The following is an 18,687-nucleotide window of genomic DNA, read 5'->3' as shown; positions in this document are numbered from 1 at the left end:
GCGTTTTCGGTGACTCATGAGGTGGATTCTCTCCGTTACTATAATGCACCTCCCTTATTATGGAAAACGGTTGTGAATGTATGAACGTATGATTGGATGACTGGTTTTTCGACCGGACGTAGGAAATAGAAAATGCCTAGTAAGCTTATTCCGGAATAGAGACAGAGTTTATAAGGCTACGATACGACCAATCACACCTCTCCAACTCCTAAAAAAGAATTGGCTTGCTTGAATAATCCTTCGGCTTGAAATAACCTTATTTGAAATAGGCTTAGTGTGTTCTTGCGCACGTAGGTACCTACTCCGTATCGTGGTTCTTTACCTCACCACAATAAACTGAGATTACTTGCTGCCTACTGTACAAGTTATTCTAGCTCTATCATAGAGTTGGGCTGGCCAATTTGAAGGTCTGATTGAGCAGGAACCATGATTCTCTGAAGGTCCTTATATTGAAAAAGGTACGGTACCATTCATAGGGTAGATCTAACCCATGGGATATATCTTTCAGATGATGCTCTTCACACATCCGTACATCACTAAGTAGAGATGATGCATCACTCGCGTTCGCTTTGTGAATTCTGACCGCTGCGAGATAGATCTGGTTTTTAGAAAAGACAGAGAGAACCATTAAGGAGTAGTGTTCCTAAGATTGAATGGGTAGATTTCACCTTCCTCTGGAATCCCGATCTTCTCTAGCGAGATTGGACAACATTTTTGGGTCGATTATACTTTCGCCCCAGACAGCCCTGTCTTGATTGTGGGATTCTGGCCAAGTTACCAGTGCCTTGAAGTGATGCGGATGCGGCTCTTATCATTACACCGCCTCCTTGACTAATGGGTACAAGGAGAGTTTGAGCCTCAACTTTACACCACTTCTTGGACGGCTGATTATGGTTTCCTCTCCGTTCCGAGATTGACCCTCGCCAATGGTTTCTTTTTAAGCCTCAAGATACACATCATCCCAATATGTCATATTCTCAGAAATTGTCTCAAGGCACAGGATGTAAGTCAATCGCTTGGCAATTCCACCACACGTGTTTCGCCCTGCGGGCAAATCCCGCAAACCCTTGCACATTCGCACACACCAGACGAGGCAACCACTCGACTATCGACTTGCCTTACCCGGTAACTCCACGAACGGCAATGCATCTCATATAAATGTGTGTAATGCGTATATGTGTGTACGCATTCTGTTTTGCATATTTTGGGGGCTAGATAATTGAAGAACCTTCTCTTTTTTCGCCCGGCTTCAAAGGGACCTGCATTTTGACTAGTCACGTATGATCTAGGGCGGGGAAGAGCCTCACAAGATGAACAGGGGCTTGGCATGCATTTTGACCGACTCGGAAGGAATGTCATTGACTTAAAACGCAGGCGAATCAGATCCTTGTTTACCTAGTAACGTGCAACATTTGTTGAGGCTCTTTTAATTTCCCCGACAATACTTCTTATGTACCTGCACTTAATATCCCTTTTGGATAATTCAATAGTTTGAAATTGCGGTATATCTCGTATCGCTATGGCGTGAGTTCTTTGAGCCGCATCTGAGCTATAAGCCCACAATGGCGCAGTCTCATCGTAAGCCTGTCAACGATCTTTTCTACTCTGAACACCACTTCTTCTTTTGCCGATACGGCCCTTATCATTCGTTTACAGTTTCCAAGTATGTATCGATTGATTCATTGTCTTTAAGTTAAAATCTAATGTTATTATGCAGATTAAAAAGCAGCGCCTTTAAGGAAATATCTGATGTTTAATTTGATCTCTCTTCCGTATGAGGTCTTGTCCAATATCATAGCAAACATCGATTTCGACGATGTTTTTAACCTTGGTCTCTCCTGCCAGGCAATGAGGTACTTGCTCACCGAGGAGAGCATATGCAAGTTAATAGTACAAGTAGGCCACCGGCTTCGTCATCAACATGACTAATGCCACAATGCCCAGCTTGCTGACAAAGTCTGTATAGACCCAGATACCCTTCTGCAATGAAGCGTTGTCGACCAAGCACGTCACTGGTCATAGTGCATCGGCTCTTCGAAGAGTTGCGAAGAGACGAGAGGCTTTTGCTACAGCGAATCCGTACTCAGTAGCAACGATTGCGTTCGGCGATGCATATCTTTATTGCAAAGGCGTCTTATGCTACACCCTTGATGACAAACTCAGGATCCTAAACCTGCATGATTCAGCGTGTCATGAAGTCGTCGTCAGCATCCCAGGGATAGTGAGCAATGCTACCTCGGAAGTCGCTCGTAATACTAGAGGTAGATTTCAGGTGTTGTATTATTCCGACAGTATAATCTCATGCCTCTACGTAACATCAGGCATGGATGCAAATTCTTGGCTATTTACTTTCAACATTAAAAGCAGAGAGATTCCTGTCGTAAGAGAAGTGGATTCCACAGAGAGAATTTTTGTTCGCCATGATGACAAATATCTTTACTACGGTACACATTCAGAGGTTGACAGAGACAATCACAAGAAATGGGTAATTTATGGCTATGATTTCACTCAACGAGAATGGTTCGACCAAAAAGTCCATCTTCCCGATATGGTAGGGTCAGAGATTGGATCGAACATCTGTTTTGAGTTTCACGACGGTTATTTCTATGCTCTATCCAATCAAACATCATTTGAGGCCGAGGAGATTGACTGGACTTCATTCTATCATTGCATCAGATTTCCGCTCGCATCACCTTACAAAGAATTGATCGAGAAGACAGAGAACCAAAGTATGTGGCGCCGTCAACACAAAGAAGGTCCCATCGATGATCGATGGACTACCCTTCGACTTGACACAGATGAGAGTACCGGAGAGCTCAGAATACTTGAGTCTCGAAAGGAGTGGTACCATGGGGCAAGCAGGAGTCAGCGTACTTACTATACCACACCTATTGTTTTCCCAACACGATATGATCACATGGATGGTGATATCTATCATTCGGCTGGTATATCTATTCCTTCAACAGAAACAGCGTCTTCCTTCAATTTTCAATCAGGACCATCCTTACCGATGAACACAGAATCGAGTACCTCAAAAGATTACAACAAGTATGATAGCCACGATCTGAACAATTATCCCGACGATCCTATTTTACGTCTCCTTCAGGACGACGACCATCCGCATTATATGCCATCACGGACAAGACTCCCACAATTTACTCATCCAGGTTATGATGGATCTTCCAATCAAACATTTACACTTGCCAAATCCCGAATTAGATATTACCACTCTTCTTCATCTACATTTCTCGACGTTGTGGATGACCCTCTTCCAACGGACTGGCAAAGTAAACAACGATTACGACTTCGAGCCGGTTCCCGAAAAGTTGGCCCACCCCTCGTTTACCCTGCCAATCACCCCACAAAAGCCGGGTTACTATGTGATCCACCATCTGACACCGAAGACGCCCTGAGCCAAATGTATAGACAATCAGACGTTACTTATTGGCCCCCGGCACAAGATCCCGCAATAGCAAATGAGGCTTTGGACGAGTTGTACAAGCTATTGAATCCGCCCAGCCATCTCGGTAATGTGGAAGGCACCGCAGATGAAAGAAGTCTAGTGTATGCAACAGGGGGGTATGACAAACCACAAGCTATCATCTTTGTGAGTTTTGATCCAGCAATTAAGTTGTCGGGGTTGAGAAAGTGGGGTGGTATGACTAGAAAGGGAGTAGGTGAGGGGCCACATATTGATGGTAGGGCTACTGGATATATGCCTGATGTGGATACCGAGCAGAGTACAAGCTTAGGGTATGCAGATGAAGATACAAATGAGTATGATCAGATGATGTATAAGGATGCCATGGAGGCAGATAGGAGAATCGGAGAACCAAAGGGGAAAGGCAAGGAAAAGCAAAAGTCCACGGGTACGTCGGCACTGCCTGAGAATGTCGATGTCAGTGGACTAGCATACGTCAATATGCATGGAACATCTAATAGTCCCTCCAAATCATCGTGGATGTGGCATGAGAAAGCAATGTATCAAGATATCGGACTAGGATTTTATTTCGGGAAAGATCGAGCAACAGCAGGTGATGATAATAATGGAAATAGGGAAAAGAAGCCTTCGTTTCTTACTTCTTGATTTATGGTTACCGGCGTACTTTTTTGCCGTATAATTAGTATGATTTATACACATTTAATGCATGTCCAATCACTATGCACACTATTTATCGTCACTGCTTCAATTTTCTTGGCTTTGTCTTTCACTATTCACGCACGCAACGGGAGAAAGACAAATTGGGATTTAAGCGCATATTTATATGCTGGAAATATATAATTGTATAATTGGATATGGATAAGATACGGGATAGTTCAGGGTGTGTGTGTGTAGTTTTAAGTGTATATTATATTGAGTGAGGAGTAAGAGCCTCGTTTTCTCGTTATGTTCATGGATCATTTATGGGGCGGTATATTGAGACTCTTTTGCATTATGCATAGGGCAAAGAAGGGCGAAGGCGAGGCAAAATTGATGGTAGCATTGTATGTGGATGTTACGAGGTTTGCCGTCTAGATCACGTGGAAGTGCTTTAGGCTCTCGAGGTGGTTTATAACTAGGCGTCAAGCAGGGACTTAAGTAATGACAATAATGCAATTCGTAACTAATAGTAGAGTATACTAAATGATTGATCTTGAGCACGAAGCTCTATACAAAGGAAATTCATCTTGATTATATAGACCTTCGTATTCCAACATTGGAGCGATGGAGCTGGGGAGCGAGATTCGAATCTCGCTCCTTCGCTCCCTCGCTCCCTCACAGGATTATCCATGTGATCCTATAACACGTGATAATAGTTTATAATGTTACAACGTAACAGTGGATGGGATTCTGGATTTGTGTTTGGGTGTTTGGTTGAGTGTCACGATTCATTAATTCACGTGACCTCGAGGACCTTTTGGACCTTAAGGTCCCAAAGGTCCTCAAAAGATGATATAGGGCATATAAACATTCATTTAGTCTTGTAGTTAAGGAGCTTTGTGCTCAACTTAATTATCAATTAGTTTATCTATATTCTACTTGATCTAGTAACGACTTCACTTCCAAGTGAAGACCAGTGATAAAGCCTTAACCCACAACTACCAACCAGACGAAACCTTAGGCAGCCGCTGCCTCCAGTATAGTATCGTTACATTGAGATATAGGATTATATATATATATATAGAGTAGGATAATAATAATATTATTGTCACACTCAAGAATACTGGGTAAAGTATCTTGTATTAGAAAATACTAAGCTAAGGAGAAAAGAAGAAGGAAAACAAGAGTAGAGATTGATTGATTGATTGATTGTGTTTATCGTCATAGGCCGTAGGCCCACGCGCCTTGGCGCGTGATAACCTTAGCCATCTATTCCAGTTTTGGACAAATGACGCTTAGAGGAGAAGCCTCTGAGTGGTTTACTAGCTAGCTAGGGGGAGTATTTATATACAATTTAAAGGGGGCTAGGGCAGGGTTTATATGATTGCCTTCGCAGGGGGGGTTTGGGCCGGTAGGCCTTTTGGGGTTGTAATTGTGGTCATCCTCGTCCACTAGATCACTACCTCTTGATCTCTCTCCCTGTCTCCTTGTACTTGTTTTGGTTGTTTGTATATATGCTTGTTTTTTTTTTTTTTTTAATGAAAGAAAAGAGAAAGATGAAAGAAAGGAAAGAAAAGGAAGGAAAAGCAGCCTTAGAGACCTATTAACTTTGTTTGAATCCAATGAAAGAAAGAAAGTTTTTTTTTTTTTTTTTTATCTTGCACCTGTGTGCCACGGGCAGATTTTTGTGTAGAACTTGGTGTATTCTAGCCATTCGGCTAGTTTGGCTATATTGGTGGGATTTCTTAGAAGCCAGGGGATAGCTTCGGAGGGGGGGCTCTTTGTGAGCACTTTAAAGGCTTTTCCTTTTTTGCAAAAGAAAAAGTGTAATAAAGTTTTCCTTTTATTATATAAGCAATGGACATAGATTATAGTGTGATTGAAGCGTTTATAGTATACTGTGAAGTCGCTATGCTGTGATCTGATAGCGAGAATATGATGGAGTGTGGCTCTCTTCAAAGAGAGGGTGTCTGTATTAGAAGTGTGGTTGAATTGGAGATCTTTGTAGTATTGTGGGCTGATTGTATTTCATAATTGTTTGTCTGCTTTGTTGGCCCTTGTTCTGATCATTCTTTTTAGGGATATTAGCGTACAGATCGAGTTGAGGGGAAAAAGGAGTTTTGTTCCTTCTTTAGCGGCTTTGTCAGCTATTTCGTTGCCAGGGATATCCAGGTGCCCTGGGACCCATCGGACGCAGATTTTCCCGGAGGAGGTGTATGGGAGCCTTGGTCTAACAGCCCAAGCTTGTGTGAGCTTCAGAAAGTCTTCAAAGACTCTCTGTGAGGAACCATTGAAGTGGGATCCTAATCGGAGAGCAGCCTCGTGATTGTCTAAGAAGATCCAGAGATCTGTGGCCAGTTTGGTTGATGCTAGAGTGAGGGCTTTTGCTGCCTTTGCTATTGTGGCTGTGGCTTCTGCATCGAACACTTCTGTATTTGTGCCTAATGAGAAAGAATGGTGTGCTATCTGAATATCGAATTGTGAGATTACGAATCCGCCCCCAGTTGCGCCATCCTTGCTTTTACTTTTTGAGCCATCCGAGAAGATTTGTATATCGCTTCTTGGGATCTTGGTGTGGAAGGCTTTGAAGTCTTCGGCTGCTTGTGCCTTCGTTCTGCCCATCGGACCATTGATGCGGGCCTCGGCCTCTGCCCTCGACTCTCTGATTTCCCAGGGTGGGAAGGCCAAGAGGTTTATGTGTTCAGTCTCCGGTAATGCTGTAATGAGCCTTGCGAATCTTGTATCTGGGGTGCGGTTATATTCTCTGGCTTTGGTTATGTTCTCTGCTCTGATCCTGAGAGGATGGTAAAGATCTAGTCTGATGGTTTGTGCCGTATATAATTGTGAAATCAGGTTTAGCTCGATCTCGGATGGTCTGAGTTTGGCTTCCTCGTAGAGTACTGCTGTGTTTGTGGTTTTGTATACTGGGAGGATTGCCTTTGTATAGGTGATTACTACTTTGTTGAGTAAGCTTAGATGGCTGTCCACTACATTTGAGATCGAGATCGGGTTGTTTAGGGCATTCTTCTTTGTTCTGGTTCGGCCTGGCCACCACGTTTCCGAGGCGAAATAGCACTTTTTGAGTATGCAGGCTTCAGCCACTTTTTTGGTGAGATATGGGGGTATCCCTCGGTGTGTATTGCTGAGGGATCTCAGTGCGTTGGCTCCCTTGAGGGCTTTGGCTGCGAGGATCTGGATATGTGGTTTGAAGCATAGTTTCCTATCGAAGTGGACTCCGAGCCATTTGAGCGGGCCAGGTTTGACCTCTATATTCATAGATCCGGTGTGTATTGCAGGGGTATCTGTTAGTGTTCGGTGTCCTTTATAGAAGTGTATAAGCTCAGATTTCTTGGGGTCAAAAATGATACCTTCGGTTTTTCCCCATTCGAGAGTTTCTTGCATATCCATTTTTAGAGAATCGCAGTTTGTCTGTAGTGAGTTTGATGTCGCTAGTATCGCGATATCGTCTGCATATCCGAATCTGCTCTGTGGTTTGCCCATCCAGAAGAGAGGCGCGATGTAGAGCATGAACAAGATCGGGGAGATCGGTGAACCTTGAGGAAGACCGCATTCTAGCTTTGTTTCCGGGCCAGTCTCGCCGTCTAGTCGGATCTTGATGGATCGATTAGTGGCGAAGGACTGAACCCATCTAACCAGGTTGTTTGGCCATCCTTGTTCCCGAAGGCGATTCACTAGTCTTCCTGGTAGCACTGCGTCAAAAGCACCTTTTACATTCATTGTGAGCAGGGTGGTCTTTAACCCTTGTTTTAAGGATGCTTCAATGTCGTGTGTAACGCAAGTGGTGAGGTCCACTGAGGATCGCAAGGGTAGAGCTCCGAGCTGCTGGTTCGCTAGGACTTGGTAGTTTAGAGCAAGCTATGATACCTTCTTCGCAATGAGTCTTTCGAGGCCTTTGCCTAGGACCGAGAGCAAGGCAATTGGTCGGTATGATCTTGGGTTGGTATAATCTGACTTGTTGGGTTTAGGGATGATTACGATGGTAGCTAATCGGAAGCATTTTGGGTGGTGTCCTAGGTGTAGACAGCCTTTGAAAAGGGATAGGGTTACTTCTTTTATCTGTAGCCATGCGATTTGTAGGATTTTTGTTGGGATTTCGTTTGCGTTAGGTGTTGTGTTCCCTGCTTTTAAAATGGCCAGCTCTATATCTTGTATAGCTATATCAGGGAAGGTGATAGATCTGCTTGAGGCTGTAGGGGTATCGAACGGGATGTCGTCAACCTCGACTAGGTTTATCAATAGGTTATTGGCGAAGGTTTCCCTTTTCTCTTCGATAGTATTTACAATGGTTTGTTTTGATAGATCTGCTAAAGGGGGAGTACGGTATATTCCTATGGATTGATGCCATTTGGCCATTCGATATACATCGTTTATATCTTCTACTTTATCCACTTTCGTAATATAGAAGGTATGTTTTGCTTTTCAGATTGTTTTCCGAAGAGAGCGTTTGGATGTAGGTGTATTGATGATTCTATGTTTATATACAGCCTTTATACAGTCCTTGTTCCACTAAGGTTGTTGAAGAGGCCCGTTTATGGATCTTCTTGCAGATCCTGTATAGGCTTTTGTAAGGGCTTGTGTAAGGGATGATGCGGCTTGATCTAGGTCTCTTAGAGAGGGTGTCCTGGGGATAGCTGCAATGTTGGTGAGATTAGTTTCTAGTAGGTCTTTAAAGAGCGTTTCATTCAATGTATTTAGCTTGAGTTTCTTTGCAGGCTTTTGGCTTCGGTAATTCCAGTGAAGGTAGGTTTTTAGGGTGCTGTGATCTGAGGTGCACTCTAGTTGTTCAGCGAGGGCGGTATACGCTGTATAGGGCCCTGAGAGGAAGGTGAGGTCCAAGACGTTTCCCTTTGAGTGAGTAGGAGTTCCGATTGGGGAGATGAGGTGTAGATTCCGGGAGTTTGACCATTCTACAAAGGGTTCGGCTAGCGTTGAAGGGGATGGATGGAGGGGATTCCAGTTGGGGTGGTGGAGGTTGAAGTCGCCTAGTAGGATGGCGTTGTTTGGGAAGTTTTGGAGTTCAAAGAGTGCCTTGATGGCTTGATTGCCATCTGTGCATTGTGTTGGAGCGTTGTAAATATTTATAATGGTAAATATTGTATTATTTGTAGATATTAATTGTATAAATATTAGGTCTCTGGAGATTATCGGTCTGATCTGGTTGATCTGAATTCCTATTTCTTTTCTGATATAGGTGAGGACACGAGGGTTTTCCTTCCAATCGTCTAATGGAGTGAAGATTTCGTAGGAGGGGTGAGTTTTGGTGATTTTTCTTGAGGTATCTTTGTATATATATGGCTCCTGGATCGTGATGATATCAATTTGATCCATATTTGCTAGATTGAGGACGAGATCGTGTGAGATCCCTCCTTTACCTACATTGGTTTGGGTTATCGTAAGCGGTTTATAGTTCATTAAACGGGATAGGGGTTGGGTTGGCGATTGTTGCAAATCGATTAGCGGAGCGGGTGCTGAAGAGGGTTGTGGAGTGAGTGGAGCCGAATAGGCGGGTGGGGGTTCTTGGCCTAAGTTGGTCCGAGGGGGAGGGAGGGGTAGGGGAGTCGGCCATTTGTGCATCGGATGATGGCTTTGAGCATCCAGCCTTTACACAAACAGAGTTTCTGTTTTCGAGGTATATCTTCCGGATTGTCTGGCGTTCTGATTTTGATTTCCTTTCTCTCCCTTGTGGGCGAAGGGGGCATTTGGGGTCATCTACGGGGTGGGGGCCCGTTGCAGTGAAGGCATTTGGGTGGGCATACGTGTTCAGTACCACAACTGGTAGTATGATTGCTCTCTGTATGCTTTCCCGAACCGCATAGGCGGCAGATTTGTGATTTGAGGCATGTTCTTGCGTTGTGCCATTGAAAGCAACGATTGCATTGAGTGATCTTTGGTTTTTGTACTAGGAGGGATGTGCTGATGTTGGCCCCTAGAATCTTCAGGTTCTTTTTGAGTGGTTTTGCTCCTGTCTTGAAGCTTACTATCCATGTTGAGTAATACTCATTAGGTGAGGGGTTCGTTTGGGATTGGATAGCGTGAGTAAGCACCTGACTAGAGTATTCCTTTATAGCGTCGGAGATTGTATCTTTTGTAACTAAAATGGAGTCTATTTTGAATTGATCATTGAAGATAATGACTTTCTTGGGGACATAGTTTAGACGGTAAATGGTCCATTTCTCTTGGGCCTCAATTTTGCAGTCTCCGATTGCGGATGATATAATGGCTTTCTGTTTTTCAAGGGCTAATAGATTGGCTGTTGAGCTGGTGCAGAGAGCGAAGCCTGTTTTGACCTCTTGGACCTCCCTTAAGAGGGAGGCGTTTGGTCCGAGGACTTTCTTTAGGGCTGTGAGGATTGCAAAAGATCCAGCGCTTCAAGCTGGGTGCATTTGGTTGATTCGTACAAATAAGCGGTTATCGGAGGGAGTCTTGTTTGTGAGGGCAATGATTGGAGTAGAGGCTTTCTGAATGTAGGAGGGCTTGGGGCCTATAGGCATTGTGGGTGTACTTGTGTGAGTGGTGGTCGGGGGGGAAGGAGGGGAAAGGGGGGTGACAGGCGGAGTAGTAGCTCCCCTAGGGGGGGGATGACCAGTAACAAAGGCGTCGAAGTGCTGTTCGATGGTTGCCTTAAACTCAAGGCAAAGGGAGGTGAGGAGTTTTCGTGAACTCGGTGGGAGAGCGCGGACTTCCTCAGAGCCTAGGTAGGTATCTAGGAGTTGGGTAACTGGGTTGAAGATGGATTGAGCATCGTTGACCTTATTGAGAAGGTTGCTGGCCTTGTCGGAAAGTGTTTTAGAGAGGTTTGGGGGGCTTGGGGTAGCCATCGTTTTTAAACAAGAGTAGAGATTGATTGATTGATTGTGTTTATCGTCATAGGCCGTAGGCCCACGTGCCTTGGCGCGTGATAACCTTAGCCATCTATTCCAGTTTTGGACAAATGACGCTCAGAGGAGAAGCCTCTGAGTGGTTTACTAGCTAGCTAGGGGGAGTATTTATATACAATTTAAAGGGGGCTAGGGCAGGGTTTACATGATTGCCTTCGCAGGGGGGGTTTGGGCCGGTAGGCCTTTTGGGGTTGTAATTGTGGTCATCCTCGTCCATTAGATCACTGGCTCTTGATCTCTCTCCCTTCCCCTCATACTATTAAAACATTGTACTCGAAAACCCTTCATCCCTGATCCCCTTCCCGATACCATCAATCCAATTACTCCTTATATACCAGAACGTACTGTAATCGCCCACCGTCAGGATTGCCTCGTCCTCATTCTGATCATTCTGCCAATAGAAAGCTTATGAAGGAGCACCAATCCTCATATAGCGTAACTATAGCATGCACAGGTAGTGGCTTGTACGGGTGTCCCGATTCCGTAAGTAGCATACCTCCGCTGAATGAGAGCAAAGTAAGTTTCGTCATCAGCTCAGGTCCTTCAACAGTACTCCTCCGGTGTTCCCGTATGGAAGGTATATAAATTGTTGTCGTTTCAGTCGTGTCGATCATGGGAGGTATACAGTATATAACATATACGCGTCAAAGATGTCGAGTTGTACTATATGTTCCAGAGGAGTCTCACTTTTAAGAAGTGAGATGATTTCGTGGCGTATTGTCGTAGATGATGGTGTTGTCCTCTGTTTCGTAATAAAGGTAGTGTTGTAGAGAGCGCATTTCGATAATGCAACTGTCAAAAAACCGCAAACGGGTAAAAACGTCGTGATCGGGCGCCTCTTCCTCTTCCAATTACCACGACTCCATCAAATAACTCAAACTTAGCTCTGCAGACTCTCATAAGAGAGCTGGAGGTTCGTAGGATGCACCGCGTACAGGTGTTGAGTCTTCGCATCCCAAACAAGAGTAGAGAGTTTTCCTATGATTAAATACAAACGGGGCATGCCACGTGACCCGGAGGTGTGAGGCGTCACAATAATTGTGACGGAAAAGTCGTAAACGGAGTCAATTCAATCACTTAGAATCTAAAACTAAAGAACTAAGAAGATTCTAAGTAAGAAGGTCTTTATATACAGGGCTAGTGCACGTGAGCCACTAGTGGGTAACAACCGTCACGTAACAATAATTTAAAATAAATTATTATTTTATTGTAACGATACTGTACTAAAGGCAGCGGCTGCCTAAGGTTTCGTCTGGTTGGTAGTTGTGGGTTAAGGCTTTATCACTGGTCTTCACTTGGAAGTGAAGTCGTTACTAGATCAAGTAGAATGTAGGTAAACTAATTGATAACTAAGTTGAGCACGAAGCTCCTAAACTATAAAACTATCCTAACTATATACTCGTCGTTTCCTTCAATGCTAGCTATGCTAGCTGGCTAGCAGAGCTAGCATGTTACGTGATTTCCTATTGGCCTCAGGACACTAATCCTGGGACAATTCGTCTCCTGGGATAATATAGCTCCTAGGATAATTGTCCTGGGACAAATACTATCCTAGGACATTCTATCCCAGGACGAATAACGTCCTAGGACACTTGTCCTAAACCTACATAGTTGCCTAATCGTTTTGTCCTAGGATTCCTTATCGATAAGGACCCCTTCGGAAACAGCGGCCAAAACCGCCGTACTTGCTTTTATTGTATTATAATAACCGTGATTCGTGACAGGCTGATTGGTCATATGCATGTGGAGTTTGCGGCTCTCATACTCTGTAGATCTTTTCTCTAGGTAGTTAGATATTCATCACCTCCCTAGGTACCTATCTATAATAGCTACCTGGAGTTTTCACAGTCTTACCTTGATAATTTCGAATCCATAAGCCTTGAGGTTAAGATTAACAGGGCGACTGGATTCTCGATTATTTTTTCTTGATCGAGTAACCTACCTAGTAGTCTTTCAAACACTCGATAGAACTACCTACTACCTAGTAGTTCTACAACAAATCACGAATATCAAAAAAGATAGATTATTCGGGTACGTATACTCCGTATATAACTTAATGGGAATACAATGTTAACCTCCTCCAAAATAGCAGATTAATTAATATCCAATACCTGTCTCTATCACACCACTTTTATTTCCATTTTCGTTTTCATTGCCATTACTCACATACTCCCATCTAAACTAGCCCTCTTAATCTAAACTAGAAATTCCCACCTTTTACTAAATGATATCTATCTTCACATACATACATACCTACATATACATATACATCAAAACCAATCATACATATACACATACAAACCAATCACATCACCGGTGTATATCATCTATACTATATTATGCCGTGCCCGCTCCCCGCCAATATAGCAGTGTCATCTTCTGTCGAGTTCAAAACCACAGCATGAATACTAACCTAACTAGACAGTTAAGCCGAGAACATGTGAATGTGCATATGCCAATACCTACCTAGTGTGTAATCGTATGATACTATATATTGGAGTATTTGTATTTCTTACCATACATTTATTCGCTTCCCGCATAGAGATGCGGCTCAAAATGCCTAAAATAGTAAGATGATAATCAAGGAGGCTTGAAAAAAGGGTTCAATTTATTGGTCGCAATGTAAGAATCGTATTAGTTAGGTGGTATTTAAGTACATGTTAAGCTTGACACTTGGCCTTTTATCCGTCAATTCTCACTCCCATGCTCCTGTTCTTAAAGCCTCGGTCTGTTGCTGACCATGCCATTGTTTCAATAAACAATGCTACCTTTGTAACTTCACTGTCTATATCCGCAGTTCAAAAGGATCCTCGAGTATATTATGATGATTCAAAAGTTTTGCCATATAAGGGGTATCGATAAGAGTTATTGTTCTCAGACTTCTGGTTCTAATTGACTTTGACATAGTTTCCTGAATATTGGATTAGATTGACCGATGAGAATTGTGAGTTATGCAGAAAATACTTACCAGGGAATTGACCTTGTTTTCCATGAATCTTTCCAATCCACCATTCATTCTCATTGCTCGTTCTTGTCACAATCTCAATGATCTCTCCGGCAGCGAAGCTCAGATCCCCCTCAGCTTGTGCCTCATAATCATACAATGCGGTAGCAGTCTCCGCAGCTGGTGCTCCGCTGAGCCTCGATGGCTTTGGCTTTGGCGGTGGAGGTGCCGCCTTTTTCGCTTTCGCAGCAGCTCCCCACGAACTACCCGTCGACGCCGATCGCATCACGCTGTTTCCAGGGTTGGTAGGAGATAACATAGAGGAGTAAGGTGGCGGTGGCTTCTCCGATGATTGAAAGTCAGTGGATGCGCGACGATTTGGAGTGGTAGTCAGTGCTGTAGATGTAGATGATGGCTTATTTTCAATAGCAAGACGGTTAGGTCCGCCGAGAGCAAGAGGTTTTGGTGGACGTTTGGCACCTGTCGTCTTGAACTTCACAATGGAAAGCGCTTCTGCCTGGTCTCGGATATCACCTCGTTTTGCCTCGAAACCTTCCTCGATATCGAGTTGAAGATTAAAATATCCAATATCACATCCTTGCATCCTCTCGTGTAGGGTATAAAAGACGTTAAGTTGCATATAGTAAAACGATTGGAACAGAGGTCGGATGAACTCGCGCTCCAAAGCAAAGAGCTTAGGTAACTCGTCCTTCAAAAGATCGTTATAATAATTGAACTCTTGAGTTGCTTGTTCAACATCATTCTCCGCCTTATACATGGCTTTCTCATCCTTTAGACTCTTCTCCTTCTTGTCTTGCAGTTTCTTAAGTGAAGCTCGATGTCTATCATAATCCAATTGCTTGTGTTGACGTTTTATCGCGGTCTTTCTTATAACCTTAATGACCTCTAATAATTCGTCGGCAGGTCGAATAACTCTGGTCTCAATCATTTCTAACTCTGGTTGTAAAGTTGCCAAGAGGTCCTTGCAAATTTCTTCGTATTCTTCACACGCCCTGATCCCCTCTGGATTCCCTTCTTGAACCAGGGAATCCGGATCCGACACCCTTCCAGAGATTGGTTTGTAAATTTCGGCGATCGCTTTAGAAAATTCGATCTGGTGGTTCATCATGCCGTTAATAGCTTCGAAGTATTTCTTACTCTCATCGTGCAGTTTTTTCGTCTCGCTTTCCAGCTCCTGGAATCGCCGTTCCGCGTCAATGTAAACAGCATCTTTCGTTTGTTCACCTAAATTGAACTTGGCTTTGAACGTTTGAGGCGCCTGTTACCTAGTCAGTCAAATGCTGCCGTGGACCCCGCCCTCCCGCTTGGTGATTTCCGTTGCTACTTACTCTGACCAGGGACTTTTGAAAGCCCTTGAAGGACATCTCCCAACCTTGACTTCAAAGTGACCAGAAAATGCCCAGTGAAAGATATTTGAATTTGGTATTAGAAGCTTTCTTCGCAAAGTTGTATGTGTATTGTGATCGTCGTAATGGTCAAAGAAAAGGGCAGCCTCTCATGGTATTTCAGGGTTGTTTTCCGTAGGACAGACGATGACGAAGGAGTGGCTGAGCAGATCTGTTCACGTTCCTCTCAGCCCCGATAGGTTGTGCTTTGGTATTTATGGTAAATGGTAAGCAGGATTTTCAGCTGATAAAAGCCGACGAAGCTCGTAATGCGATGCAAGCAGGTCAAAAATATAATATGTGAAGTGTGCGTGATATGTGAAGGTATTCCCAAGTTTAATAAGCAGAATGAAACTTGTTTTGGAGCGCATTCAATAGTCAAAAAGTTCATGAATGGAATTTATGGAATCGTCGGATCGTTTGCATCAACTCACATGGGTCCCTCAACAAGCATGAGCCTTATTGCCAGGCCAGGGTAACACGGAACGCACAACTAAGGTAAATTATGAAGTCATTTATGATTATTATGAAAGAAAACCTTTGGTGAACCCGCCACTTTGTAAAATGGTTAACTCCGCCGGTAGATTCATCCACCAAAACGAATATATTCTTGAATTTTGATTGGTTCTTGATGACAATATACCGAAATCATTCTCTTTAGCCTTAAATATTTGGCTAGGAATCTCTTTGGTCCGAATTCCGTTTCCGCTTCTGTCTACAAGGACAGCCAATCATATTTCATGTTCTTTTCAATTCTCGGTGATTCGCAGAAAGCACGGAGTTGTGATAAAGTCTAGTACAAAGAGAGTTTAGCTTTATTTGAGTCCGTTAGAATTTCAAATTCGAAAGGTCTGCCAAATAAGAACGTCAATGATCCCCTCTGTGGAATTGCCTTCCACTTTGATATCATCATATTTACTATCTAACATTCATCATAATGTCGAGTTTAGCTTCAACGTCGTTGAGGCAGGCCTCGCGCCTTTGCTTAAAGCAGTCGACCCCACCTGTTGGATTGGTGAGGGGTTCTGCGTTTGCTCGGGTGGCGTCTATATCAAATCAAAAAATATCAAGGAGGGGTTATGTTTCCGAGACGAAAAGAGACAGCGCTCAAGTTAATATTGATACTGCGATTCGATCAGAACAAAAGGCTTTCTTCAAAGAGACTGGCAAGCATGCTGAGGATCAATCTATATCAGGAACATCTGCAAATGCTGATGCGATGATGAGTCCTATCGCTGGTAATTACCCCTCGCATATATATTTTGGCACGTAAGGAAGCTTAGCTAATTTGTGTTTAGGTGTGCTTAAGCAAGCTACTGTCATGGACGAAGGCCAGAGACCAATTTACTTAGATATGCAAGCTACTACACCATTGGACCCACGAGTATTGGATAAAATGTTACCCTTCTATACCGGTCTATATGGCAATCCTCATTCGAGAACCCATCCTTATGGTTGGGAAGCTGACAGGGCGGTTGAAGAAGCAAGAGAACACATTGCTGCAGTGATTGGCGCTGATCCTAAAGAGATTATTTTCACCAGTGGAGCTACGGAGAGTAACAATATGAGTGTCAAAGGTGTGGCGAGGTTCTTTGGTAGAGCGGGGAAGAAGAAGCACATTATTACAACACAAACAGAGCACAAATGTGTACTGGATAGTTGTAGGCATTTGCAGGATGAAGGTTTCGATATTACATATCTGCCAGTGCAGCAAAACGGCTTAGTTGATATGGCTCAACTTGAAGCTGCCATTCGACCCGAGACAGCCCTTGTTAGTATTATGGCAGTTAACAACGAAATTGGTGTCATTCAACCACTAGAAGAAATAGGCAAGCTTTGCCGCTCGAAGAAGGTTTTCTTCCATACCGATGGTGCGCAAGCTGTTGGAAAGATTCCCTTGGACGTCAATGCGATGAACATTGATTTAATGTCAATTTCGTCTCATAAGATTTATGGACCAAAGGGTATCGGTGCATGCTATGTGCGCAGACGACCCAGGGTTAGGCTCGAGCCAATTATCAGTGGAGGTGGACAGGAGAGAGGTCTAAGAAGTGGTACTCTCGCGCCTGCATTAGTGGTCGGCTTCGGTGAAGCTTGCCGGATTGCAAATGAGGAAATGGATGTAAGTTCTAACATTTCTTCTCTATTTTTGCTTACATGATGACCTACTTTACATATGCATGGCTTTCCTAGTGACCTCCTTGCTTGCAAGTTGAGGCTTCTTTGACGACTCATAGTACCTTGTCTGAGTTTGCTGCTCAATCACTTGAATTTGTTTGGATATTGAAGTTGGGTTTCATGCTAACACTACAATAGTATGACCATACCCGTGTTAAGAAGCTGTCCGACAGACTACTCAAAGGTCTTCTCGCCATGGAGCACACCACTCAAAATGGCGACCCAGATCATTTCTACCCGGGATGTGTAAACGTCTCTTTTGCCTACGTCGAAGGAGAATCGCTCTTGATGGCATTAAAGGACATTGCACTATCATCCGGAAGTGCTTGTACCTCTGCTTCACTCGAACCCAGTTATGTTCTTCGGGCACTTGGTAGCAGTGATGAGAGTGCACACAGCAGTATCAGATTTGGTATTGGCCGTTTCACAACTGAGGCTGAGATTGATTACGTTTTGCAAGCTGTCGAAAACCGAGTCACATTCTTACGAGAGTTGAGTCCTCTTTGGGAGCTCGTGCAGGAAGGTATCGCATTGGACAGTATTGAGTGGAGTCAGCATTAGATTGCTGCTAAGAATCAAATGAAATATGGGCGGGCGTTGGCGTTTTGTGATATCCCTTCAGCGGGTCGGAGGCTTCCTGGGGGTGTACAATAGTGATTATTGGGCGAACATAGTACCCTATGTATACTGAGTAAATGATAATGAGTGCAACAACAGCATATCAAATTAAAGCACATCTCACTCTTTGAGACAAGTTCAGTATTTCTCTATCAATTTGAAATCCTGTTGTTGGTCTTGCATTTGTTGTTACAAGTTTAGGTGAAATAAGAATGTCTCGAGAAAATCATCACATTAATCATCCAGCTCAATTCCTTTCCCTCTCTTGCTCTAGGCATTTTAGCCGATCTACGTTTGAGCATATCCACAACCTAACGTCTCACCCCACCATAACCCCACTATCCCTCTCCACCTGTTTCTTCCAAAAATGAATCTTCTTCGATCTTCTTCGTTCTTGTCCAAAAGAAAAGGATAAAACAACTAAGTACCTTCCTTCCTTCTGCCGATTTTTACTCCTTTGCTCTGCTCGCTGGGTAAACAAGTAAAACATCGATCGATCCTCAAAATTTCAAGATTCATTTAATTAATCAATCCCCTACAAAAGCAAAAGCAAGAGCAAAA

At 43.6% G+C, this 18,687-nt stretch overlaps 8 protein-coding genes across 8 annotated transcripts; 2 read left to right on the top strand and 6 right to left on the bottom strand.

Moving 5' to 3' along the window:
- Positions 1–1,562: 1,562 nt before the first annotated feature.
- Positions 1,563–4,087, top strand: SS1G_00945 (hypothetical protein; the record flags this gene model as incomplete). Its single annotated transcript, XM_001598806.1, has 3 exons — positions 1,563–1,578; positions 1,730–1,896; positions 1,967–4,087. 3 exons carry the CDS (start codon positions 1,563–1,565, stop codon positions 4,085–4,087), a joined length of 2,304 nt encoding a protein of 767 aa, XP_001598856.1.
- Positions 4,088–6,109: 2,022 nt separating this feature from the next.
- On the bottom strand, positions 6,110–7,819 carry SS1G_00944 (hypothetical protein; the record flags this gene model as incomplete). Its single annotated transcript, XM_001598805.1, has 1 exon — positions 6,110–7,819. The coding sequence occupies one exon, from the start codon at positions 7,817–7,819 to the stop codon at positions 6,110–6,112; it is 1,710 nt and encodes a 569-aa protein (XP_001598855.1).
- A 789-nt stretch (positions 7,820–8,608) lies between these two features.
- SS1G_00943 (hypothetical protein) lies at positions 8,609–9,430 on the bottom strand (the record flags this gene model as incomplete). The annotated part of the gene is made up of 1 exon (XM_001598804.1): positions 8,609–9,430. One exon carries the CDS (start codon positions 9,428–9,430, stop codon positions 8,609–8,611), a length of 822 nt encoding a protein of 273 aa, XP_001598854.1.
- A 377-nt stretch (positions 9,431–9,807) lies between these two features.
- Positions 9,808–10,920, bottom strand: SS1G_00942 (predicted protein; the record flags this gene model as incomplete). Its single annotated transcript, XM_001598803.1, has 2 exons — positions 9,808–10,434; positions 10,501–10,920. The coding sequence occupies 2 exons, from the start codon at positions 10,918–10,920 to the stop codon at positions 9,808–9,810; spliced, it is 1,047 nt and encodes a 348-aa protein (XP_001598853.1).
- A 446-nt stretch (positions 10,921–11,366) lies between these two features.
- SS1G_00941 (predicted protein) lies at positions 11,367–11,594 on the bottom strand (the record flags this gene model as incomplete). The annotated part of the gene is made up of 1 exon (XM_001598802.1): positions 11,367–11,594. The coding sequence occupies one exon, from the start codon at positions 11,592–11,594 to the stop codon at positions 11,367–11,369; it is 228 nt and encodes a 75-aa protein (XP_001598852.1).
- A 1,015-nt stretch (positions 11,595–12,609) lies between these two features.
- Positions 12,610–12,723, bottom strand: SS1G_00940 (predicted protein; the record flags this gene model as incomplete). Its single annotated transcript, XM_001598801.1, has 1 exon — positions 12,610–12,723. The coding sequence occupies one exon, from the start codon at positions 12,721–12,723 to the stop codon at positions 12,610–12,612; it is 114 nt and encodes a 37-aa protein (XP_001598851.1).
- Positions 12,724–13,868: 1,145 nt separating this feature from the next.
- SS1G_00939 (hypothetical protein) lies at positions 13,869–15,309 on the bottom strand (the record flags this gene model as incomplete). The annotated part of the gene is made up of 3 exons (XM_001598800.1): positions 13,869–13,891; positions 13,949–15,203; positions 15,274–15,309. The coding sequence occupies 3 exons, from the start codon at positions 15,307–15,309 to the stop codon at positions 13,869–13,871; spliced, it is 1,314 nt and encodes a 437-aa protein (XP_001598850.1).
- Positions 15,310–16,267: 958 nt separating this feature from the next.
- Positions 16,268–18,069, top strand: SS1G_00938 (hypothetical protein; the record flags this gene model as incomplete). Its single annotated transcript, XM_001598799.1, has 3 exons — positions 16,268–16,568; positions 16,629–17,452; positions 17,647–18,069. 3 exons carry the CDS (start codon positions 16,268–16,270, stop codon positions 18,067–18,069), a joined length of 1,548 nt encoding a protein of 515 aa, XP_001598849.1.
- Between the last annotated feature and the right edge of the window lie 618 nt (positions 18,070–18,687).

Source organism: Sclerotinia sclerotiorum, genomic scaffold (genome assembly GCF_000146945.2).
Source record: "Sclerotinia sclerotiorum 1980 UF-70 scaffold_1 genomic scaffold, whole genome shotgun sequence".
Lineage (NCBI taxonomy): Eukaryota > Fungi > Ascomycota > Leotiomycetes > Helotiales > Sclerotiniaceae > Sclerotinia > Sclerotinia sclerotiorum.
The sequence above is the reverse complement of the archived record's forward strand: the minus strand, read 5'-3'. Positions and strand labels throughout refer to the sequence as shown.